This window comes from Hippocampus bargibanti, linkage group LG12 (genome assembly GCF_051943395.1).
Source record: "Hippocampus bargibanti isolate YZ-2025 linkage group LG12, ASM5194339v1, whole genome shotgun sequence".
Lineage (NCBI taxonomy): Eukaryota > Metazoa > Chordata > Actinopteri > Syngnathiformes > Syngnathidae > Hippocampus > Hippocampus bargibanti.
The window spans coordinates 7,508,839-7,523,817 of record NC_142745.1 but is presented as its reverse complement, the minus strand read 5'-3'; the positions used below and the strand labels follow the sequence as shown (position 1 = coordinate 7,523,817).

Here is a 14,979-nt window from a genome sequence, read left to right as displayed (position 1 = left end):
ATGACCCTGCGCCTTATATGTGAAGTAATATTGAGCCTCAACAGCTCTCGCAAACTAATTTCAGCAGCCACCGCCTCCATTTCCGCCTGTAGAAGACGTCATGCGCATCCCCAGCCTCTACTGTAGCACCTTATATTGTGGTGTGCTTTATATTTGGAAAACCTTTATAGATTTATATGCAGTATTGTATTTGAAAAACGTTGAATGTGCGCATTACTGTCATGTGTATGGAAAAAGTTTGAAAATACACCATTCATTGGGGGTGCGCCTTATCCTCCGTTGCGCCTTATTCACCAGAAAATACAGTACCTTATATCAGTTGTTTGTTTTTATTTCCATTGATAACATTTTTGGGGAAAATATTGCATTTGAATTGAGATTGATTGGCATTTTTGAGAATGCTGTTTTCTTGTATCAAAGAAACCAATGTAGCAAATTAAAAATCTGACAATATAATGAATGCATTTTTCACCTTTTCATCAACTGCTGTATTATCTATCCATTTTCTCCCCAGCTCAGAGACAAGTGCTCTACATCGCAGATGACAATGAAATCCGCAGTTTGGATCCCTCAATGCCAAACTGGCGTTATGAGCAAATCTTCCAAGGCGGTGCCAACATGCGCATAGATGCCATGGATCTGCACATCAAGACAAACCGCATCTACTGGACCAATTGGCACACGGGGCGTATCTCTTTATATAAATTGCCTTCTTTCTACTCACCGTCACTGATCAACAACCGGAACCAGCGGCAAACGGAATCGCGGCTCACCAATATGGAGGTGAAGACATACAGTTACCAAACTAGTTGACGACAAGCAGTTTATTTTTGTCGTAATCGGACTTTGGTGCTCTCTGCATTTAGATCCCCGATCTGAAGATGCCCCGAGGTATTGCTGTGGACTGGGTGGCGGGAAACCTGTATTGGACCGATTCCGGTAGAGACGTCATTGAGGTGGCTCAGCTGAGCAGAGGGCAACTCCGCAAAACGCTCATCTCGGGCATGATTGATGAGCCTTATGCCATTGTGGTTGACCCTCCGAGAGGGTAAGGAAGGAAGGCGAAGCTCATTTTTGTTGGAAGGCTGTTAAACATAAGTGATATCAATGACATGTCATTCTCTAGGTCTTTTTTTTTTTTTGCCGCATGCCACATTGTAGTTATGGTTTCCTTTCGGTGGGCTGTTATGAATTTGGGGAAGCCATTAAAATATTCCATACATATTACCGTATTTTCCGGTGTATAAGGCCCACCCAAAAGTCTTGATTTTCTTTATAAGATGACCCTGTGCCTTATACGTAGGTGCACCTTATATGTGAAGTAATATTGAGCCACAACAGGTCTGGTACTACTGTCAGCAGCCACCGACTCTATTTTCCCCTGTAGAAGTATTGCATAACTCTACTGTAGCACCTTATAATGTGGTGTTCTTTATATTTGGAAAAGTTTTATATATTTATGTTGTATTTGGAAAACCCTTTTCATTCATTGAACGTGTACCTTATGGACCGTTGCACCTTACATATGGAATCTTTTTTATATACACCATTCATTGGGGGTGCACCTTGTACACCGGGGCGCCTTATACACTGGAAAATACGGTAATAAATAACTAGTTTTCAAATTTGAAGTCAAAAAATAATGATTGTTATTGTGGTTTACATGCGACAATTTAAAATTTTGCTTTGGACTTTAGCAATCATCACAGAATTTCATAAGTTTGATTTGCTTTTGTGGGCCAGATTATATGACGGGCCAGATTTGGCCCCCGGCCTTTGACTTTGACACATGTGTTCTAGGAAAATGTATTGGACAGACTGGGGAAACCATCCCAAGATTGAGACCGCTGCCATGGATGGAAGCATGAGAGAGACGCTGGTGGAAGAAAATATTCAGTGGCCAACTGGTAAAGTATATCATACATTCACTACCACGTCCACCAATTAAAGGACACCCGACGTCTCCGGACAAGTTGTGTCCATAATTTGTAAAATTGCTTCACATGAGTTCTACTGAGCGTATTTTACAAAGATTCCACCGCATATAGCTATATTTTACGTTTTAAGACTCGCTCTGAATATTCAGGAAGTCTTGTTTTTGAGTTGGTGACGAGTCCGTACGTGACGTCATGAAAGGACCGCTTCCTGACGGAAAAAAGACGCATTGTAGCGTCCTTCCATCACGTCAATGTATTTTGCTATAGATGTTTTTGTGACAGATTTTCCCCCAATGTTGCCTCAAAATGGCACATATAATTCTTTAATCGATTGCAAACATGTATGCTTTCCTCTTCAGAACTATTTGAATCATATTCATAACTGGATGTGTAACAAGAAAGCATATTCTCCGAATCTGAAGCCATTGGATTCTCCAGCAATGCAAGACGTCTTGGCGTGACGTCACGAACTGGGGCCGGGACTTTCTGAAAATGCCCAATTCGCAGCTCAATTTTTTGCAGATTTTGGACACTTTAAGTCATTTTTATTTGTGTTTTGCATTTGACTAAAAATATCATACTGCGTGTTTTGGGTATTTTAGATGCTATAAAACGTTTTTCTGATGTCAGTTAAAAAACAAAAAAAGTGACGTCGGTTGCCCTTTAAATACATGTACATCTACATCTTTGGTAACTTTGTTGTGTTTTTCCACAGGTCTAGCCGTGGACCACTTCAATCAGCGCCTGTACTGGGCCGATGCAAAGTTGTCATTGATTGGCAGCGTCAGGCTGAACGGCAGTGATGCAGTCGTGGCCGTGAATAGCATCAAGAATAGTTGAGTGGCACTTTTGTTTTTGTATTTTTGAACAGAATATGCATTTGCACTAATGAATATTAAACTTCCCTCATCCTTTACTTCCTTACGCAGAGCTTCATCAACCCTTCAGTATTGATATATTTGAAGATTACATCTACGGCATCACCTACATCCACAATCACGTCTTCCGAGTCAATAAATTCGGCAAGGGTGACGTGGAAAACCTGACAACAAGAATGAACCACGCCACGGATTTAGTTTTGTACCACCACAATAAGCAACCAGAGAGTGAGTTTGCCGCAAAGCTAAGACAATTGAAGAAGAAAGTATGACGTTATTGTAAACGGTGTGTATTTTCTAGTGAATAATCCCTGCGACCGAAAGAAATGTGAATGGCTGTGCCTGCTGAGTCCTAGTGGCCCCGTTTGTACGTGTCCTAACGGACACACGTTGGACAACGGGACTTGCGTCAAACAGCCCGCCCCCACGCTGTCTCCGATCTGTGAGTTAATTTACATATTTAACCAATGTTGCCAATATGTTGAATATTATGTATGTGGTTTACACAGCAGCTTTTATGCAAATTGGCCGGCAGTCTCAGAACACCCCCCCCCCAAATAAACACATTAATTCTTAAATTAATTAATGTCTTAATTAATTAATTACTTAAAGGACAACCGACGTCTCCGGACAAGTTCTGTCCATAATTTGTAAAATGGCTTCAAATGACTTCTACAGAGCGTATTTTACAAAGATTCCACGGCATATATATATATATATATATTTTACGTTTTAAGACTCGCGCTGAATATTCAGGAAGTCTTGTTTTTGAGTTGGTGACGAGTCCTCACGTTACGTCATGAAAGGACCCCCCCCCCCGACCGACAAAAAGACACATTGTAGCAGTCCTTCATCACGTCAATGTATTTTGCTGTACTGTTTGTCTGAAAACCTTGATGTTGCACCCAAAAGCCGCCAGAAGAGGGCGTCCAAGCTCCATGGAAGGAATTTATCAGCCTGTGGAAACGGGCTGATTCATTCCTCACGGGAGCTGGTCCCATTTTTGGGTGTGACATTCCCCGCCGCCCGTTTGCCTCAAAATGACACGGAAAAAATTCTTTAATCGATTGCAAACTTGTATGCTTTCTTTTTCAGAACTATTTGAATCATATTCATAACTGGATGTGTAACAAGAAAGCATATTCACTGAATCTGAAGCCATTGTATTGATTCTGCAGCAATGCAAGACGTCCTGGCGTGACGTCACGAACTGGGGGCGGGACTTTCTGAAAATGCCCAATTCGCAGCTCAATTTTTTGCAGATTTTGGACACTTTAAGTCATTTTTATTGGTATTTTGCATTTGAATAAAAATATCATACTGCGTGTTTTGGGTATTTTAAATGCTATAAAACGTTTTTCTGATGTCAGTTAAGAAACAAAAAAGTGACGTCGGTTGTCCTTTAACTCATTCACTGCCATTCATGAATTTATTTGGGAATTCCCGAATTTGTTTGGGTTTTGTTTTTTCGTGCTTTGGTTCCGATAAAGGGCTGGCCAGACCTCTGGCAATGTTTTTCCCCTTCCACAAGTAGACAGCATTTCCCTTTTTTGCATGTTAGCTCTTTGTTCCAGCTGTAGCTGTTGTTAAAGCACCATATACACCATTGTGTACAGTGTGTATTGCATTGTATTTTAATAATAATAATAATAATAATAATAATAATAATAATACATTACATTTTAAGCGCCTTTCAAAGCTCTCAGGGACACTTTACCGTCACAGACAAGCATAGGTACTATAATAAATAAAATACAATCACAAATAGAATGCAATAAATAAAATACAATTATAAATAGAAACAAGTTCATATAACTCAAGATCCATATAATTTAGAAATCAGCTATTTTTTTTCTGATGAAAGAAGAGTGTCTAAGGTTTCTAACACTGTATTGAATGTTTATGTAGTTCTAAAACTGTGCATTCTGGAATTCAAGTGACAATGACAAAAACCCTGGCTCTGGAGTGGACACTGGCAATGAATGATTTAATTAATGTTAATTTACACTAGTCAGTTGCCAGGGTAGTGTGATTAGCAATGCTAAATAGCTATCAACTAATATAATATGCCGATTATTGCTACAGCGCCTCCGAGCGGCCCCTGCCTGGTCCAGTGTCTGAATGGCGGCAGTTGTTTCCTGAACGCCCACAAGCAACCCAAATGTCGCTGCCAGCCCAACTATGGAGGCGATCGATGTGAGATTGACCAGTGCAGAGACTACTGCAAGAATGGAGGGACGTGCACACCTTCTCCAACAGGTAAGAAGCAGAATCCGATCATTGTATGACGGTGAGCAAAACAGTAATGAGGTATGCTCTTGGTGTGACTGAAGAGTTTTTGTGGAGTCGGGACTCCATCAAGGATTAGCTCTAAGCCCCTTTCTCTTTCTAATAGTGTCAGATAAGCCAGAGATGAGTTTGGACTGGAATCACCGCGGTGTGTGATTACATTGTGATGATGGTGTGATCTGCGGTGAAAGCAAAGAGTTGGTGGAGAAACATTTTGAAAAAAAGTGTCACCATGGGTGGTAAAAAAGATGAATGCAGATGAGCAGAAAAACAGACATAATATACAGTGTCATATATGAATGACAGGTGGGGGAGGAAGAGAGAGGCTAAAAAAAAAATCACCAAAAACATGAACTCATTCGCTGCCATTCCCGAATTGATTCGGGAATTGAAAAGTGTGACTGTGGATCACCATTCATGAATTTGTTCGGGTTTTGGTTTTTTTTGCGGGAAGTGCCTATAAAGCTCTGGTCAGACCGTGGTGGCAGCATTTGCCTTTTTTCCATGTAAGCGCTTTGTTCCAGCTTCAGCTGTTGTTAAAGCGCGATATAAATCAATATGTATGTAAATGCTTGTATTGATTTTGTACACCCCCCCCCCCCCCATTTCAAGCTGAGATAACTCCTGGTCCATATAATTTAGGAATGAACTCTTTTTTTACTGATAAAAGAAGAGAGTAAGGTTCTTACGCTAAATTGAATGTTTATGTGGTCCTTAAACTCAATATTCTGCAGTTCCTTCAATTTGAGTGACAATGACAAAAACCTTGGCACTGGAGTGGACACATTTTTACACATTGTCTGGCAGTGAATGAGTTAACAAAAAATGTTGAGAATCACACCAAAATTATAGTTGTTACAATAATTATAATAATTAACTTATTCACTGCCACGCATACTACATAAACATGTAATACGGCTTTAGAAACTTTGGACTTTCTTCTTTCTCAGAAAAAAATAGTTAATTCATAAATTATATGGGTCTGGAGTTATATATATTTGAAATGAGGGTGGCTGTCCAAAATACAATGCAATACATACATTATGCATTGGTTTATATAGCGCGTTAACAACAGCTGAAGCTGGAACAAAGCGCTAACATGGAAAAAAAGGGAAATACTGCATGAAAAAAACAACCCGAACAAATTCGGGAATGGCGCTCGACGTCATATTTTTAATTCCTGAATAAATTTGTGAATGGCAGTGAATGAGTTAATGATTTTTTTTTTTTTTTTTTATTTGGATTTGCCTTTATTAGTCTCGCAGTGGAGAAATGTACATTTCACAGCAACAAAGTGATGAAAGGAGTGAACGTAGAAAACAAAATACTTGAGCTGCTGGAATAATAATAATAATAATAATAATATCTGACACTATTGGATAAAGAAAAAGGCTTCGAGCTAATCCCTGATGCCGTCCCAACAGCATACCTCACCAATGTTTCACTCGCTGTATAAATAATCCACTATTTCCTCTTCACATACATATTCTTTCTTTCAAGTATATTTAATTCCTCGCAAATGTCAACAGGCTCGCCGACCTGCCGATGCCTGCCAGGGTTTACGGGGCCGAACTGTAACCTTCACACGTGTAAGAATTACTGCATGAATGGAGGCAACTGCACCGTCAATGCTGGGAACCAACCATCTTGCAGCTGCCCTCACGATTTCCTGGGCGACCAATGCCAGTATAGTGAGTGTGGTGGTCTAATAGCTTCAACATGTGCATATGGTTTCAGAAACGGGTCACTTATATAAGCTGCATGTGTGTTTATGTGTATCCAGGAAGCTGTGAAGGACACTGTCTGAACCGAGGCACATGTCTACAAAGTGCAAATGGCTCCAAACTGTGCCGTTGTCTGCCTCAGTACACTGGCAGCATCTGTGAGATTGACAAATGTCACTATTGTCGCAACGGAGAGTGCATCCCCAAGGACAGGTTTACATCCACGGGGGAATTCACCTGCCGGTAAGCAGCTCAGAAGGAAGAAATGATTCATCATAATTCTGGGAGTGTACATCAAGGCCGACCAGCCGCTTGTGGCCCACTCCGTTCTGTTACCCGGCCCATCAAGCTTTTACATCAGGGGTGTCAAAGTCATTTTTTGCCGCGGGCCACATTGTAGTTATGGTTTCCTCTCGAGGGCCGTTATGAATTTGGGGAACCCATTAGAATGTTTAAATCCCTTCAAATATTACATATAGAGCACACAGCAAATTCATGAATAACTGGTTTTCAAATCTGAAGTCAAGAATAATGACTTTTATTGTGGTTGACATCCAAAAATGTGAAAATTTGGCTCAGATTTTAGCAGTCATCATGGAATTTAACAAGTTTGATTTGCTTTCACGGGCCGAAAAAAATGATGTGGTGGGCCGGATTTGGCCCGCGGGCCTTGACTTTGACACCTGTGGTTTACATGATTCAGTGCTCTACCGATTGATTAAAATGAAAAGATTTTTGGGGTACATTTTGTATTGATTAATCGCATTAATACATTTTATTTTGAACACATATATATTATGCATTATTTAACTCATACACTGCCATTTTAATTTAATATAAATTAAGTCATCTATTTTTCATACTCATTTTTTAGGACCGGTTTTCACAGTATTGATAAAACTTTACAGTGCTTGCTGGCATTGGAGTAGCAGTGTTTTTTTATTGTTATTATTTTTTGCTGTAAGAGCGACACTTGAGGCCATTTTTTTTTTCTTTTCAGAGATGCTTCGTGTAAAAAAAAATTCTCAGTAGCCATCATTATCCAGTACAGACACTCCCCTACTTACGAACATTCGAGTTACGAACAACGGTACATACATACATTTTTGCGGGTATGTCGAAAAATGTTCGGACAGGGATGCTGTAGGTTAGATTTGGTATTGTGTGCCTTTTTCAGAGTAATGCTTCTTTCCCCCCGCTAATACTGACGTGAGGCGCTCTGAGAGCTCTCTTTTTCTCTCTCTAACTAACTTATATTGTATTCTCTCCATTTGTATATGTACATATCTGAATAGAGCATGTATTTTATTAAATGTTTATTTTTCAGTACAAACCAATACAGGTTACTTATACAAGCCTTAAACATACGTATATAAACCTTAAAGGACAACCAACACAAATTTTTTGTTTCCTAACTGACGTCAGAAAAACGTTTTATAGCTTCTTAAATACCCAAAACACACAGGCTGATATTTTTAGTCAAATGCGAAACACCAATTAAAATTGAGTTAAAGTGTCCCAAAACTACTTCAAAATGACCCCGGAAATGCAGAGTTTCAGAAGGTCCCGCCCCCTTGTTCGTGACGTCACACCAGGATGTCTTGCCTTGCTCTAGAATCAAAACAATGGCTTCAGATTAGGAGAAGATGCTTTCTTATTACTCATCCAGTTATGAATATGATTCAAATAGTTCTGAAGAGGAAAGCATAAATGTTTGCAATCGATTAAAGAAGTCCTTCCTGTATCATTTTGAGGCGTCTGGACTACAATGTAGCTCCCCGAAAATGCACAAGGTGGCGCCCAAGCTCCGTTGGAAATGGGCTGATTTGTCTGCTGGGAATTTGTCAACTAGTATCAAATAGTAGTCTTGGTGGAACACACAATGATTCACCATCGCATTATTTATGTTTTCCTTCTAATTTCGCCATCAACACGAAGTTTTCAGACCAAACAAATTACCCGAAATGCATTGTGTGTCGCTTTCTCGGTCAGGGTGTTCCATACGTGACGTCACGTCAGGCATCGTCATCAACTCGAAAACAAGACCTCCTGAATATTCAGCGTGAGTCTTAAAACGTAAAATATAGCTATATGCCGTGGAATCTTTGTGAAATACGCTCAATTGATTTTACAAATTATGGACACAACTTGTCCGGAGGCGTCGGTTGTCCTTTAGACATACTTATATAAGCCTTAAACATACACAATATAGCACTGATGCAACTTATGAACAAATTCACCTTACGAACGACTGTTCGGAACATATCTCGTTCGTAAGTTGGGGAGTGTCTGTATTTGCATTTAAAAGCACAAGAACAAATGTATGAACAAAATCTAAGTCCTATAACACCTTTCCGTTCCCCACAGATGTGCTAACGGACGAATCCAGCCCAGCTGCTACACATGTGATACAAATGAATACTGCGCCAACGGCCAATGCTCCATCAATCCCCTCACCCACCTTCCAGAGTGCAGGCGAGTCAACTTTGTTGAAATTTTCATCATCACCACACACGCTAGTGGTACACTTAGCTGTATGTATCTACTCCTTTGTTTGTGCGGGCGTGTAGATGTTCTTCTGGATGGACGGGGCATCGCTGTGAGTCAATCACCAGTATTGAAGATTCTACCAGCTCAGGAGGGCGTAAGTGGACGCATGCTGTATTAACTTAAATCCTGTACTTTGATTGTCTCAATCTGTATATTTTGTGTGTGTGTTCATGTGCAGGAACGGCCTCCATCGTCATCCCTGTGCTGCTCCTTCTCCTGCTGGTTTTGCTAGCTGTAGGAACCTTGATCTGGTACAGGAGAAGAATGAGAGGGTGAGTCACACATAGTTCAAAGGCGTCCCATCCAAAAGAAGCTTTTTTTTCTCCCCTTTTCTCCCACAGTCTTTCCTCTCTCCTACACTGTAATGGCATCTCCTCTGCTCCTCAGGTCTAGCCGGCCCAGTAAAACTGGCTCCAAACGCTATCGGTAACAGTTGGGGTGGGAGTGGGGGTGATGTGATCTACATCCAACTCTTTGCCTCTTATCCATGAGTCTTAGTTGCTGTGCAGTGTTTGGTCCTGTGATCCGTGTAGCATCATTCTCTGTTTTTCTCCTGTTTAATCTGTTTCTTTGGGAACCGGAGGACAGATCTGCGACGAACAGATCTGTTCGTGTGTACTGTAGTCCTGTATATGTCTTCCATGCTGTCACAGTAGGGATGAGCATTTAAATCATTGACCGTATCGGATTAGCATCAAAATGTCACTTTTCTCATGCTCTTGCTGTCATGTAGAAATGCACGGATTTATTATGAACCACCTTGTCATAGCCTAATAGTAATAATATTATTGTTCAATGGCACAGTTCATCCAGAAGTGAAAAAAGACCATGTGTCCAGTTCTGAAATTTTTGAGGCAGATGTAAAGCTGACTCCGTCGTATATGTCATACCAGTCTGTGGTGAAGCACGTCGACAATATTGCGGTAGTCACAACATATTTTGTTTTCTTTGATCCGTACCATTTGGACCAAAACAGAACCATATATGATAGAATTATAGGCTTTCGGCTTTTGGATTGGATTAGCCTTTTATTAGTCTCGTAGTGGATAAATGTACATTTCACAGCAGCAAAGGGATGAAAGTAACGGGAAAGGAAAGGAAGAAGTAGAAAAAACAAAATACAGGAGCTGCTGTAAAGGCAGCCACTCTCACGCCGCCAACTTGAAGTCAAAACAACGACAAAAAACTAAATAACATAATATAACAACACAAAAGACACAGACAGTCATTCAATATTAAACACTTTCTGCACCCCTTTGTGGCATGGAGCAGTTCTAAATGAAAGATGAAGATCAAAGCCGCCTTGTCACCAGTGGATCAGGGACGTCATGGTGAAATATGCACGTCTGCTACAAGCTAAATCTTGAAAGCAAACACAAAGCTGTAGCATTTCATTTTTGATGAAAAGAGATTGTCTCACGTCTCCTGTCACATGTAGATCCGCTTCAATTCCAAGCTGCGACAATTCATCATATGCATTCGCACTCTGCGCTGATTTATTATTTATTTATTATTTTTATTAAATAACATCTCTATGGGCCCAAAGGTCTTTTGGACAAAGCGAGACCATTGAAAATATATGTTTTATATTTATATGTGTTTATTATATATATATATATTTTTTTTTCTCATTTGCTGCCTTCAAGTGAGCTCATTTAATGACCCATTTCTGCGTTTTATCCCAGGAGAGACTTTCAAACAGCCTTTGAAGTCATATAATGTTCAGGAAAATGTTAAAAAGCTTGCTTTCTTTATTTCCAAACATGAAAATGGAATTTAAACCGAATAGAAATTCCTAACTGGTAATTGGCTTTGCTGAAAATCCACATTTTAATAGCATGTTTTATGTTGTTGTATTACTAGTAATTGGTTGCGATTGTGTATGAACATCAAATTTTAAATGAAAACTATGATATCTTAGTTGAAGCAAAATTCTTTGCTGGGTCAAGTTTGACAATGCTCATCCCTACTGCATTTCAGTGGTGATTTAATTGCTAGCAATGTCATCTAGGATTGATGATGGTTCATTTTGTGCGCTGAGAACTGAATCGGTTCCGGGTTTTAATCGAATGCTCAGTTTGTGTCTGTGCCCGTGCTGTGGCTTTTGCTTTTCTTCAGTCTGGTTTGGACGTGACGCCATGAATTCCGCCCCTGTTCATTGTATGGATGTATACAGGCGCCTTGACTGCGTCTTGTTGTTATATGTGGACAACCTTGCATGTGTGTCGTGTAGAGCGAAGGGCTTCCAGCATCAACGGATGACCAACGGGGCTATGAATGTTGAAATCGGTAACCCCGCCTACAAGATCTACGAGGGCGAGCCCGATGATGACGCAGGGGAGCTGCTCGACGCAGATTTCACCCTCGATCCAGACAAGGTACACGGTGTTGAAAGGCCGATCTGGTAGCCTAATGGCATAATAGCAAAAAAAAAGTTATAAAAAAATAAGGGGGGGGGGGTTGTTTACCATTTTGGGACATTGCGTTGAGTGACATTTATATATTGAAAGTCCTATAATTAGAGTATTGGTGAGTACTTCAAGATACTCATACTGGTATCAGTTTGAAAACAAAGTGCTATTGAACATCCCGAGTCACACAATTGTCATCTTTTTGGCTTCAACTGCAGACTTTTACCTGAAAGTATTTACCGTTGGTGTTACAAAGCCGCAAAAGTCATCAATCAAACTTTTGCTTTTAAACTCATTCACTGCCATTCATGAATTTATTCGGGAATTGAAAATATGACGTAGAGCGCCAATCCCGAATTTGTTCGGGTTTTGTTTTTTCATGCTTGGGTGCCGATAAAGCGCCTGACATAGCCTCTGGCAATATTTTTCCCTTCCACAAGGGGGCTGCATTTCCCCTTTTTCCTTGTTAGCGCTTTGTTCCAGCTTCAGCTGTTGTTAAAGCGCTATATAAACCATTATATTTTGGACAGCTGCCCTCACTTCAAGCTCATATAACTCCAGACCCATATGATTTAGGAATTAACTCTTTTTTTCTGATGAAAGAAGATAGTCTAAGGTTTCTTACGCTGTATTGGATGTTTACGTTGTTCTAAAACTCAATATTCTGTGGGTCCTGGAATTCCAGTGACAATGACAAAAGCCCTGGCACTGGAGTGGACACATTTTTTGCACATCTGGCAGTGAAGGAGTTAAATGGCTTTTTGGTGGCTTCCAATGGAAATTGTTTCCTTGTAATTTCATGATGATGTTACGGCTGACCATTGCAGCAGGATCAATTCCATCATCTACTTTTATTGCGCCAATTGCTTCAGAACTCATTGGAGATAGAAAATGACAGTGTGTGAGTGTGACAGTGTGTAAGGCGAAAAGTATGTATCCCAAAAATTAATTTCCCATAGGAAACCATTAAAATGAGAATAGTCCGTTCCCAGGTCCCTATAAAACATAATTTTCGACTTTCTAATTTTCTTTGTGATGGTCGTTGATGGCTTGATAGAATGGAGTGGCCGGTTTCCTCAGCATTAAACACTTGATGAGGAACGTAACCTTCTCTTTTCACCATCTTGAGGAATGATCCCTTGTAGGTGCTTTCTCTGTTATAATTGTATCTATTTCTTCATCAATTGTGTTCTGTTTAGCTGGGTTGATAGCTTTTTGCCAAAAGTGTACAGATGGCTTGTGCGGGTTGTTTGTGGAGCCTGATTGATGGGATATTTTAACCTTTCAGTCGACACTCTGCCTTTTAACTATCAAAGTTAAAACTCTCTCACTGTCGCCTGCCTGTCTCTTTAATGTTTAAACCACCCCCCACCCCTCATTGCTGCGTTCTTGACCAATCACGTGGCTTTAACCAAAGACTAGGGGCGGCGAATAGAGGACAAAAACAGTCGGCTGCCATTTTGTTGTTAGAACGGGCTAATTCGCAAACGACACATCACTCATTGAGGCATCTCCGTGTCTGAAAAAAGTTTGTATGCCGAGGTAAAATTTTCATAAATGTAACGTTCGTAAATCGAAACGTTCGTAAGCCAAGGGGTTCGTAAACCGAGGTATCACTGTATATTTATATATATATGTATATATATATATATATGTATATATATATATATCTATTATATATATATATATATATATATATATATATATATATAAAGTCTCATATATATATCGGATATAATAGTCTCGTTATATCGATATTCTCGGGAGTCAGAAAAAATATATCGATATAACCGGACTATCAATATATCCGATCCTGCGGCATGTAAATTTTCTCCTTGCGTTCATAGAAATAGTATCGTAATAAGCAGTACTATCGATATAACCAATATCGATATAACGAGACTTTACTGTATATATTTTTTCATATTCCTATAATAAGTCGGTGTTTACGATATGTTACCATAAACTGCACTCATTCAATCTACATAGCATCTGATGTTTTTTTTTTTTTTTTTTTTCTTTCTGTCATGGTCCAACTCCTCCCAGCCGACAAACTTTACCAACCCAGTGTACGCCACGCTATACATGGGCGCCCACAACAGTCACAACTCGCTGGCCAGCACGGACGAGAAGAAGGAGCTGCTGTCTCGCGGAGAGGAGGAGCCGCTCGTGGACCCGCTGGCATAGGTTGCCCATCACGCTATTCCAAACGCACCACATCTTCTTGCCTTTTAGTGAAGAAAACTAAAAACACCTGAATTAAAAAAATAATAATAATTAAAAGCCGGACAGAAAAATGACCAAAAAAAGTGTGGACACTGTATAAAATGTACAAAAATGAAGGACTACTTTTGTATGTGATTGCAGTATTATATTTTGTTCTTGTTTGATTCCTCTGGTCAAAAGTAACATTTTCTATGAGAGATGTTTAATTTACACATGTCCCTTACCCTTTTACCTTAAATAGCCACTACCTCTGTGCAAAATGAAATGGAAAATTAGAAGTTGTTAGCATCGGAGCAGTTAATTTGTTTTTTTTTCCATTATTTTTTATGACTTGTATAGAGAGCAAGAGAGAAAAAAAGAAGTTCAAGAAAAAAAAAAGAGTTTCCATTTCACCAGTGCCAATTGTTTGTTGTTTGTGTGGACTTTGAGAGGGAATGACAAAAACTCAAAGTTGTCCAAATTGGTGCGGATGTCGTGTGGCTGAGGAATCTTTACAAGATCCGCATTTGTGGTCTTGAAATGATTGTGTCGTCTTCCTTGCACAGAAATCCAATTTGATGGTATTTTGTAAGCGCTACATGGTCGGATATGAAGCCAATGTGGTTTTTTTTTTAATGACATGGCTTTTGGCAGCTGGAGCTGGTTTTAAAGTCAGTCGTCTATGGATAAAAAGGTTTCTTCAGCCCTCATCTGTACTTTAAAGATGTCGGACGTTTCGCTTCTTATCCAAGATGCTTCGTCAGCGAACTAAAGTCTTATGCTGGTAGTTTCGGCCCTCTATATCTACTTTATCAACATCGCAGGGATAATACTAGTCGGCCTCAATCGGCAGTCCATATGCACCTAAAAGCTAGCAACCACTCATTTGACGACAATGAGATTAAAATCTTAGCGAAAGAAAATAGATGGTTTGAAAGGGGAGTAAAAGAAGCTATTTTCATAAAACAGCAAAATCCTTCACTAA

At 39.8% G+C, this 14,979-nt stretch overlaps 1 protein-coding gene across 2 annotated transcripts in view; it reads left to right on the top strand.

Annotated features, from left to right (window-relative positions):
* LOC148890265 (low-density lipoprotein receptor-related protein 1-like) overlaps positions 1 to 14,412 on the top strand; it is a 112,073-nt gene extending 97,661 nt beyond the window's left edge. The window contains exons 76-90 of one of the 2 annotated variants that reach the window (XM_089009518.1): positions 515 to 783; positions 867 to 1,048; positions 1,801 to 1,907; positions 2,653 to 2,772; positions 2,867 to 3,043; positions 3,117 to 3,257; positions 4,901 to 5,074; positions 6,634 to 6,795; positions 6,888 to 7,071; positions 9,196 to 9,303; positions 9,399 to 9,472; positions 9,557 to 9,650; positions 9,766 to 9,804; positions 11,612 to 11,756; positions 13,836 to 14,412. In XM_089009518.1, the coding sequence (XP_088865644.1) occupies positions 515 to 783; positions 867 to 1,048; positions 1,801 to 1,907; positions 2,653 to 2,772; positions 2,867 to 3,043; positions 3,117 to 3,257; positions 4,901 to 5,074; positions 6,634 to 6,795; positions 6,888 to 7,071; positions 9,196 to 9,303; positions 9,399 to 9,472; positions 9,557 to 9,650; positions 9,766 to 9,804; positions 11,612 to 11,756; positions 13,836 to 13,976 (2,117 nt within the window). In that variant the 3' untranslated portion in view covers positions 13,977 to 14,412. The remainder of the gene's footprint in view (positions 1 to 514; positions 784 to 866; positions 1,049 to 1,800; positions 1,908 to 2,652; positions 2,773 to 2,866; positions 3,044 to 3,116; positions 3,258 to 4,900; positions 5,075 to 6,633; positions 6,796 to 6,887; positions 7,072 to 9,195; positions 9,304 to 9,398; positions 9,473 to 9,556; positions 9,651 to 9,765; positions 9,805 to 11,611; positions 11,757 to 13,835) is intronic. The other variant, XM_089009519.1, reaches the window with a different exon arrangement.
* The last annotated feature ends 567 nt before the right edge of the window (positions 14,413 to 14,979 follow it).